Source organism: Pelobates fuscus, chromosome 3 (genome assembly GCF_036172605.1).
Source record: "Pelobates fuscus isolate aPelFus1 chromosome 3, aPelFus1.pri, whole genome shotgun sequence".
Lineage (NCBI taxonomy): Eukaryota > Metazoa > Chordata > Amphibia > Anura > Pelobatidae > Pelobates > Pelobates fuscus.
The window spans coordinates 403,021,273-403,032,985 of NC_086319.1; the positions used below are offsets into that span (position 1 = coordinate 403,021,273).

Consider the following 11,713-nt stretch of genomic DNA (forward strand, 5'->3'; position numbering starts at 1 on the left):
AACCCCTGATGAAATGATAAGACGCCATCTTGGTACACCTATTGTACATTACTCACTTTCACACACATTCTATAGCTAGACAGGCGTTCTATCAAATTTCACGACCATGACGTGCGTCCGCCATCTTGGTACACCCAGTAACCGACGAGACTCTGTGCCGCCATTTTGGAACACCCCCTGCGCACGACGTTCAGAACGCCATCATGGCGCACCCGCCGAGTGATACAGCGCTCTCCGCCATCTTGCTGCACCCACGGAGTGATACAGCGCTCTCCGCCATCTTGCTGCACCCGCCGAGTGATACAGCCAGCGCTCGCCGCCATCTTGCTGCACCCGCCGAGTGATACAGCCAGCGCTCGCCGCCCTCTTGCTGCACCCGCCGAATGGCCTGACTCAGGTTCCGTAGTGTGTGACTCCGCCCTCATTCTCCCACCGTTCTCACAGCTCAGACATGGCGGCCAGAGTAATGCGCTTCCCCACCGCGTCCGCTCACACCGGCGGCTTCCCCTCCGACATGGACTGGATGGACCGGCCCGTCAGCACCGGGGTGAGTGTGCGGGACCGGCTGCGGGGACCAGGGGGGCCGGGAGTACGAGAGACCGGGGAGAGCCTGCACTGCTAGGCCTTCAATGATACAGCAGCAACTAATATACAATAATAATAATAATAATATAATACAGCAACAACTAATATACACTAATAATAATAATAATAAAATAATACAGCACCAACTAAAATACAATAATATAATAATAATATAATATAATAATACAGCACCAACTAATATACAATAATACTGATAATATATAATAATAATATAATACAGCACCAACTAATATACAATAATATAATAATAATATAATAATACAGCACCAACTAATATACAATAATAATAATATAATAATACAGCACCAACTAATATACAATAATAATATATAATAATAATATATAATAATAATAATATAATACAGCACCGACTAATATACAATAATAATATATAATAATAATATAATACAGCACCGACTAATATACAATAATAATATATAATAATACAGCACCAACTAATATACAATAATAATAATATAATAATATATAATAATAATAATATAATACAGCACCGACTAATATATAATAATAATATAATACAGCATCGACTAATATACAATAATAATATATAATAATAATATAATACAGCATCGACTAATATACAATAATAATATATAATAATAATATAATACAGCATCGACTAATATACAATAATAATATATAATAATAATATAATACAGCATCGACTAATATACAATAATAATATATAATAATAATATAATACAGCACCAACTAATATACAATAATAATATATAATAATAATATAATACAGCATCGACTAATATACAATAATAATATAATACAGCATCGACTAATATACAATAATAATATATAATAATAATATAATACAGCACCGACTAATATACAATAATAATATATAATAATAATATAATACAGCACCGACTAATATACAATAATAATGATATAATACAGCACCGACTAATATACAATAATAATATATAATAATACAGCACCAACTAATATACAATAATAATAATATAATAATATATAATAATAATAATATAATACAGCACCGACTAATATACAATAATAATATATAATAATAATATAATACAGCATCGACTAATATACAATAATAATATATAATAATAATATAATACAGCATCGACTAATATACAATAATAATATATAATAATAATATAATACAGCATCGACTAATATACAATAATAATATATAATAATAATATAATACAGCATCGACTAATATACAATAATAATATATAATAATAATATAATACAGCACCAACTAATATACAATAATAATATAATAATAATAATATAATAATATGATACAGCACCAACTAATATACAATAATAATAAAATAATAATATGATACAGCACCAACTAATATACAATAATAATATAATATAATAATAATATGATACAGCACCAACTAATATACAATAATAATAATGCTAATATATAATAATAATAATATAATACAGCACCAACTAATATACCATAATAATAATATAATAATTATACTATAATATAATACATCACCACCTAATATACAATAATAATAATAATAATAATATAATAAGAATAATATAATACAGCACCTCCTAATATACACTAATAATAATATATAATAATATAATAAGAATAATATAATACAGCACCTCCTAATATACAATAATACTAATATAGAATATAATCGTAATATAATACAGCACCTCCTAATATACAGTAATATACAATAATAATAATATAATACAGCACCAACTAATATACAATAATACTACTAATAATATAATAATATAATACAGCACCAACTAATATACAATAATACTACTAATAATATAATAATATAATACAGCACCAACTAATATACAATAATACTAATAATAATATAATACAGCACCAACTAATATACAATAATACTTATAATAATATAATACAGCACCAACTAATATACAATAATACTGATAATATATAATAATATAATAATAATATAATACAGCACCAACTAATATACAATAATACTGATAATATATAATATAATCTATTAATATATAATACTGAGACAGTAACAATGAGTAATAATACAGGACCTCCTATTATTATATAATATATATAATACTGAGACAGTTACAGTGAGTAATAATACAGGGCCTCCTACTATTTATTATATATAATACTGAGACAGTAACAGTGAGTAATAATACAGGACCTCCTATTATCATCAATCTATTACTATATAATACTGAGACAGTAACAATGAGTAATAATACAGGACCTCCTATTATTATATAATATATATAATACTGAGACAGTTACAGTGAGTAATAATACAGGGCCTCCTATTATTTAGTATTATATATATATATATATATATATATATATATAATACTGAGACAGTAACGGTGAGTAATAATACAGGACCTCCTATTATCTATCTACCGTATATACTCGAGTATAAGCCGAGTTTTTCAGCACATTTTTTGTGCTGAAAAACCACAACTCGGCTTATACTTGAGTCAGAGTCTGTATTATGGCAATTTGCATTGCCATAATACAGACTGGGGGGAGAGGGGGGCTGGCAGAGCTGTACTTACCTTTCCTGCAGCTCCTGTAAGCTCTCTCCTCCTCCGCGCCGTCCGTTCAGCACCTCGGTCAGCTCCCAGTGTAAGTCTCGCGAGAGCCGCGGCTCTCGCGAGACTTACACTGGGAGCTGACAGAGGGAGCTGCACAGACCGCGCGGAGGAGGAGAGAGCTGACAGGAGCTGCAGGAAAGGTAAGTACAGCTCTGCCAGCACCCCTCTCCCCCCACTGAACTACCAATGACACTGGACCACCAGGGAAGGAGCCCCCCTTCCTGGCCAGCTAGCAAGCAGGGAGGGGGGACGGAAAAAAAAGCTAATTAAATTTTTTTTTTAAATAATAATTGAATAATAAATAATAATAATAAAAAAAATAATATAATAAAAATAAAAAATAAATATAATTAATAATATATCAAATGCCCACCCCCACCCCCACCAACACATACACAAACACACACTGCATCACACACTCACACTTCATTCATACACACACACTGCACTCATACACACACACTGCACTCATACACACACACTGCACTCATACACACACACTGCACTCATACACACACACTGCACTCATACACACACACTGCACTCATACACACACACTGCACTCATACACACACACTGCACTCATACACACACACTGCACTCATACACACACACTGCACTCATACACACACACTGCATTCATTATATACACACACTGGAAATAAATATTCAATTAATATATACGAACACACACTGCACTCATACACATACACACGCACTGCACTCATACGCGCACTGCACTCATACGCGCACTGCACTCATACGCGCACTGCACTCATACGCGCACTGCACTCATACGCGCACTGCACTCATACGCGCACTGCACTCATACGCGCACTGCACTCATACGCGCACTGCACTCATACGCGCACTGCACTCATACGCGCACTGCACTCATACGCGCACTGCACTCATACGCGCACTGCACTCATACGCGCACTGCACTCATACGCGCACTGCACTCATACGCGCACTGCACTCATACGCGCACTGCACTCATACGCGCACTGCACTCATACGCGCACTGCACTCATACGCGCACTGCACGCATACGCGCACTGCACGCATACGCGCACTGCACGCATACGCGCACTGCACGCATACGCGCACTGCACGCATACGCGCACTGCACGCATACGCGCACTGCACGCATACGCGCACTGCACGCATACGCGCACTGCACGCATACGCGCACTGCACGCATACGCGCACTGCACGCATACGCACTGCACGCATACGCACTGCACGCATACGCACTGCACGCATACGCACTGCACGCATACGCACTGCACGCATACGCACTGCACGCATACGCACTGCATTCATTATATATACACACGCACTGCATTCATTATATATACACACGCACTGCATTCATTATATATACACACGCACTGCATTCATTATATATACACACGCACTGCATTCATTATATATACACACGCACTGCACTCATTATATATACACACGCACTGCACTCATACGCGCACTGCACTCATACGCGCACTGCACTCATACGCGCACTGCACTCATACGCGCACTGCACTCATACGCGCACTGCACTCATACGCGCACTGCACTCATTAAATACACACTGCATTCATTAAATACACACACTGTAAATAAATATTCAATTAATATAATTTTTTGAGGATCTAATTTTATTTAGAAATTTACCAGTAGCTGCTGCATTTCCCACCCTAGTCTTATACTCGAGTCAATACTTTTTCCCAGTTTTTTGGGGTAAAATTAGGGGCCTCGGCTTATATTCGGGTCGGCTTATACTCGAGTATATACGGTATTAATATATAATACTGAAACAGTAACAATGAGTAATAATACAGGACCTCCTATTATCTATCTATTAATATATAATACTGAGACCGTAACAATGAGTAATACTACAGGACCTCCTATTATTATCTATCTGTGATATAATACTGAGACAGTTACAGTGAGTAATAATACAGGACCTCCTATTATAATATATATATATATATATAATACTGAGACAGTAACAGTGAGTAATAATACAGGACCTCCTATTATTATCTTTCTATTAATATATAATACTGAGGCAGTAACAATGAGTAATAATACAGGACCTCCTGTTATTATATAATATATATAATACTGAGACAGTTACAGTGAGTAATAATACAGGGCCTCCTATTATCTATCTATTATATATATATAATACTGAAACAGTAACAATGAGTAATAATACAGGACCTCCTATTATTATATAATATATATAATACTGAGACAGTAACAGTGAGTAATAATACAGGACCTCCTATTATCATCGATCTATTACTATATAATACTGAGACAGTAACAATGAGTAATAATACAGGACCTCCTATTATTATATAATATATATAATACTGAGACAGTTACAGTGAGTAATAATACAGGGCCTCCTATTATCTATCTATTATATATATAATACTGAGACAGTAACAGTGAGTAATAATACAGGACCTCTTATTATTATCTATCTATTAATATATAATACTGAGACAGTAACAGTGAGTAATGATACAGGACCTCTTATTATATAATATATTAGTATATAATACTGAGACAGTAACAATGAGTAATAATACAGGACCTCCTATTATTATATAATATATATATAATACTGAGACAGTTACAGTGAGTAATAATACAGGACCTCCTATTATCTATCTATTAATATATAATACTGAGACAGTAACAGTGAGTAATAATACAGGGCCTCCTATTATTCATCTATTAATTTATAATACTGAGACAGTAACAGTGAGTAATAGTACAGGACCTCCTATTATCTATTTATTAATATTTAATACTGAGACAGTATTATCTATAAAGCCCCTCTAGTGGCAGTCTAGGTGACAGTCCCAGGAGGTGTTGTGAGGGACAAATGTAAACATGCCTTTTCACAGCACATTACATTGTAGGCACTGTAACTGCCTCATCTCATTGAAGTTGTTATAGTGTCTGGAAACTCTGTCCCTCCATTTAGCATTAAACTGTTTTTAATGTGAGAGTCCCTAGCAAGCCATGCCCTCTGTGCTTCTTGGTGTAGCGAGGCAGCACTAGCCTGAGCTGCAGTGGGTGAGCGTGTCAAGCGCTCATTACTGGTATAAATTGGTATGGCTGCACGATATTGTCTAATTTCTGCCATAGCCATGTCTCTGCCGGTGGGTGGGAGAGGGGAGGGATGCTATGCTGTGGGTGGCCAGGGACCCTCCTTCAGTGTTTAAATTGCTTAAAAGTGGTTTAATACTCAATGGAGGGGCATTGCCTCCAGGCACTATAACCAATTGAATGAGATGGAATGTGCTTTGAATTCACCGCCATATTTGTAATTTGACTTCCTGTCAAAAAGGTTTTAAAACAAAACTGATTTATATTTAAAGAGATGATGTTGTTTGTTTTCCCTTGTAGACAACAATCATGGCTGTTGAATTTGATGGCGGTGTTGTTATTGGTGCTGATTCCAGAACAACCACTGGGTGAGTAAAGTGAAGAGGTGGCTGAGTGTTTGGGCCGGTACGGGAGTCGCATTCATGGCAGGAACAGAACATGGAATCATGTGTTTTCTTTTCTCGCAGGGCCTACATCGCTAACCGGGTTACCGATAAACTCACTCCTGTGCATGACAGAATATTTTGTTGCCGCTCTGGATCTGCTGCAGATACCCAAGCCATCGCAGATGCTGTCTCTTACCAGTTAGGCTTCCACAGGTAACACTCACAAAATCTTAATCACTACATGGGTGAAAAGGCAACTGTCACTTCTTTGGAAATTTAAATATTAAATTGAGACTCCCTTATAATATGTATTTTTGTTTGGTGTTATATATATATATTTAAGGGATTGTCTAAGCCAGGGGTTCCCAATTAATTTTTCCCGTGGAACCCTTTGACATAGTGTATCAACTCTTTGTCAGACACACACACACAGTTTTTTATTTTATTTTTTATTTTACTCTACCCAGCCCCCCTACCTTTGGGAGTGCTGGCGTGGGGCTCCTGAGCGACTGGTGTGCAGTCCCGGGGTCCAGTGGGGCTGCTGAGTCGGTGGCCAGGGAGCAGTGATCTCCCAGTTCAGCTCCCGTGCGCGCCTCTTAGTGATGTCGGAGTGACGTCATATTCCGGCCCTGGAATCACTGCTATGCGCGCGAGGGAGCTGAGCAGGGAGATCACTGCCCATTGCTCCCTCGCTGCCTGCGGCCATTTTGTTTTTAGAAATTTTGGCGGAACCCCTATTGTGTTCTCGTGGAACACCAATTTGGAAATGCTCGTCTAAGCACTCAGTTGACTTCAGCAGGTGCATAGATTCTTCCCCTGTATAATAATTGATGCTTTTTCTGCAACTTTAGCCACTAGCTGTTTTATTTAACTCTTAGATTCTCAACATTTCTAACACTGTAGAATATATTGGTTCTTAATAAATGAATCGTGATAATACATTCGTCCTCCCACAGTATTGAGCTTGATGGACTTCCCCTGGTACACACAGCCGCCAGTCTATTTAAGGAGATGTGTTACCGCTACCGTGAGGATCTGACAGCGGGGATTATCGTCGCCGGGTGGGACAAGAGGAAAGGAGGGCAGGTGCGAATGTCCTCTCTGTTTCATTTTGTAGAATTTGAGTTATGGGCCATTTCATTGTGTCCGTCACCTTAATGCCTTCCTCCCGTTCCTGATATTTTTTAATTTCCTCTTGGTCCCACAGGTATACACCGTACCCATGGGAGGAATGATGGTTCACCAGTCTTTCTCTATTGGAGGTTCCGGCAGTTCCTATATATACGGCTTTGTAGATTCTACATACAAAACAGGAATGACAAAGGAGGAGTGTTTAAAATTCACAGCTAATGGTGAGACTTGGGCTACTTCTCCATCTCACACTACGGGAAAACCAAGAAGTGGTTATTTATATTACCAGCCCCCTTCCTTGTGAACTGGTGGGTGGGAGACCCCAGTAATCCAGCCTCTAAATGAGTGATGCAGAGATCCCTGCGGCTTCTCAGAATGCACGTGCTATTAATCTCCCACTACCCGTTTTGTTTTGCAGACTAGTTTTAACTGTTACAGTTCCACTATGGTATGCAGAAACTGAGCTATAAACTGCTTCACCTTGTTTTTCCGTAGTTGAAACAGTGAGTCCACTCCGCTTAGATTGTCCTTATTGTAGGGATGTATTGTTTTATAGGAGCCAGGGGATACTGCCTTCTGGGCGCTCTGCAATATACAAGGTTTCCATTCACGTGGCTGCTTCTATAAACATGGCAGCTTCCTTTTGAGCTTTATTCTGTTTTTGTGTGAAATTACTTATACTTCACAGTCCATGCAAAGAGCGCTGCTGAAAGCCTAGTGCCCACTGCCCAGCATCATAAGATGTGCTCGCTGTGCTGCCCGGGAACAGATCCCTGGTGGCCCCAGATGCTAGACATCAGGAAAATAAAGCAGGGCTATTAGGAGGCCTGAATTACTCACAACTGCTGAACCCATACCCAACTGCATATCCCATAAAGATCCACAGGGTTTTCTAGAAGCAATCAATATGTACAATGCTTGCTTTGAAAATAAAGGGAGGACCTGGATTGGCTCCCCAACTAGTCTCTGCATTTTCTGGGGATATGTGCCACAAGCTGACATTTAGAGTGAGATTCTATATGTATATCTAGATCTGCATAATGTATTAAGACAGGATGATTAAGGGAAAACGGTCAGGCCTTAACATTTTTGTTATAAGAATCCTTGTAGCATGTACTGAAAAAATACCCCTTTTATGTAGATAAATAATGTAAAGGATGAGTGATTTAACACATAAAATCACTGGAAATAGATTATTTAGAAACAAGTGAAACATATTAACAAAAAGAAAAACCATTACTTAGTAGGTAGGTATACCTCCAGTGAATACATGCATGGATTCATTGTGGGTATATAATAATAACAAAGTATTTAACCAGGAAAGGTACATTCAGAATACTCTGGTTTCCAAGTAGCCCAACATCCAGGGCTGTTACTATCACCCAATTTAATGGTACTCATTTTATTTACCTCGGAAGGATGAAGGGCTGAGTCAACCCTGCCAGGATTTGAACCTACGACCCAAGTGTTAGAACAGATTCTGCTGATGCATTAGCCCACTGAGCTATATCTTGAAAGAGCTTGCAAAAGCTGCAGATCTTATGAACAGCAGTCTTAGAAAGCCGGACTCTTTTTTTTTTCGGAAGAGACTTTCAGTCTCTTCACAGGGAAATAACCAATCAGAGGCTTCCGGTGCCCAAGTGCACATGCGGGTACGTCTAGAGCTATGGAGCTGGTCTGTCAGAGAGGGGATATAGCGTACCAGCCACCACCGTTGGCTATGGGGATGTTTGACAGTTAGGGATGAGTTTCCTAGTTAATTTATAAAGGTGCTGATTTCTATTGTAAACTGGGGTTAAACTAGGGTACTCCTCACCAATAAAGCACTTCAGCAAGCTGATCCTTTAAGATAGAACAAACCGATACCCAAACAATCAGCTATTTAGCTGTAGCAGCTCAAACAAGCAGTCAGTCTTAGATTTTTATAATTAAATAAAAAATGTTTGACAGTTGTCTTTTAACTCCTTCATGGAGGTTTCAAGCTGGATCTACTTAACATTCAATTTAGAAACCGATAAAATGCAATATTTACAGAATAATGTTTTAATGGGTCCTTTGTTTGGATACGTTTTACTATTTTTGAGAATTGTAATGTTTATGCATGCTTTTATGCGGACTGCAATGTCATGGATATTTGTTTCATTGTGTTTTGCACGGACTGATGAATGATGCTCTTGTTACAGCTATATCATTGGCCATGGAACGAGACGGGTCCAGTGGTGGCGTTATCCGTCTGGCCGCCATTACAGAAAGCGGCGTGGAGAGGAAAGTAATTCTGGGTAATGAACTTCCTCGTTTCGCAGAATCCTGAAGAAATTAACAATTCCCACATTGTGTCCTCTAAATGATGTTTTTGTTACTTAAGGATGTTAATTACAATAAAAGCCTTTAACCCAAGCTATATGATTATTGTGTTTACATGTTTTCTACATACTTGTATCTAGGTTTCAAGGTCACCTTTTGCATCTATGATTGTAATAGAAAAAAGAATAATTCACTAATCCTCCCCCCCCCCCCTTTTTTTATTTTCTATTTGTGCCTTAAAGCACTTTAATGCCGCTTGGAAAGGTTTGGGTGTTCTGGCTATTAACCCAGTTCTAGGTTTATTAACACATTAAGGATCAATGTCGTTATAAACCATATCTAGACCATATTTATCCATTTGGGGCACCTATACTGTTTCTAATGCGTTTGTGTTTCCTGTAGCTTAACTTTTTGGATTTTATTGTTTTATCCATTTTAAGTTGATCTTATTACCATTTATCCCTCTGTGTGTAGTACTGTATCTGTACCAGATTTTGTTTTAGAGTCTACGTTTTATGCTTCCCGTTTAAAACCACTTTTTCTACGTTTTCTTTTTAGTGTCTGTACACCCACTATTTAAATATACGTATTATTTTTAGGACCTGGTAAGAGATCTCCTAGTACGTGTAGGTCTGTGCACCTACAACTAATTCTCTAGGATAGCCTTATGCCTATCCCAAGCATATTTAAACTCCTTCTCTGTGTTTAGGACCCACTTAATCAGGTAATCTGAAGTTAGTAATATTATATACGACTGAATCACCATTTTCTCCCCCCTATCTTTAGTGGCTTGCACCTGGTATAATATTTTATTAATTTGTGCTGATCCTCCTTGATGTGTTAAATAACAAGTACTCTCCATGGCTGAAAAGGCTCGTAATTTCACCTTAGTTGGCGTCTGTGACAAATATTGGCAAATCTTGAAACGTTTTAAAATATAGTCACTCGTTTGGCAACACAATCACTTTAAGTTGTGCAAATGACATCACTAGCAAACTTCCAAGCCAGATGGTGTGTGCCTCAACTAGAATACTTTGCGGTTTAAACCCCTTCACTACTTTTTATGAGAAATGGAATGTTTTGAGCACAGAACAGATTTCAGGTCTAGGTTGATATTCAGGTATACCCAAACATTTGAGTTATGCAAATTTACTCCATTTTATTTTTTGTTAATATTATACAGAAATATAGGGGATACCGAGTTTTAGAGATTACACGTATACATTTTGCTTTACCCCCAACAGTAAAGCATTCCGGATGAGACACAAACTTTGTGAATTATTCACAACTGTAGTTAATTCAATCAGAACTGCTAAATGTGCTGATTTGGAACAATTCGCAGACTCCGCTATACTCAGTTTAGTTATTTTAGCTGGTCGTTTGTAACTTCGTTTACTGCAGATCAGTGTTTAACAAACAAAGCCCACTTTTCTCATTCAGTACTGGACGCTGAGCGGACATCCTACTCATCAGATGTTCAGATGGGTTGGCTGGAGGGAGAATGTGTGAGTGTTATAGGCACATGGCAGAGA

The 11,713-nt window shown here is 37.7% G+C and overlaps 1 protein-coding gene across 1 annotated transcript; it reads left to right on the forward strand.

Annotated features, from left to right (window-relative positions):
* The first annotated feature begins 403 nt into the window (after positions 1–403).
* PSMB6 (proteasome 20S subunit beta 6) lies at positions 404–10,274 on the forward strand. Its single transcript, XM_063446052.1, has 6 exons — positions 404–547; positions 6,661–6,728; positions 6,828–6,959; positions 7,703–7,832; positions 7,954–8,098; positions 10,061–10,274. Exons 1-6 carry the CDS (start codon positions 452–454, stop codon positions 10,186–10,188), a joined length of 699 nt encoding a protein of 232 aa, XP_063302122.1. The 5' UTR covers positions 404–451; the 3' UTR covers positions 10,189–10,274.
* The last annotated feature ends 1,439 nt before the right edge of the window (positions 10,275–11,713 follow it).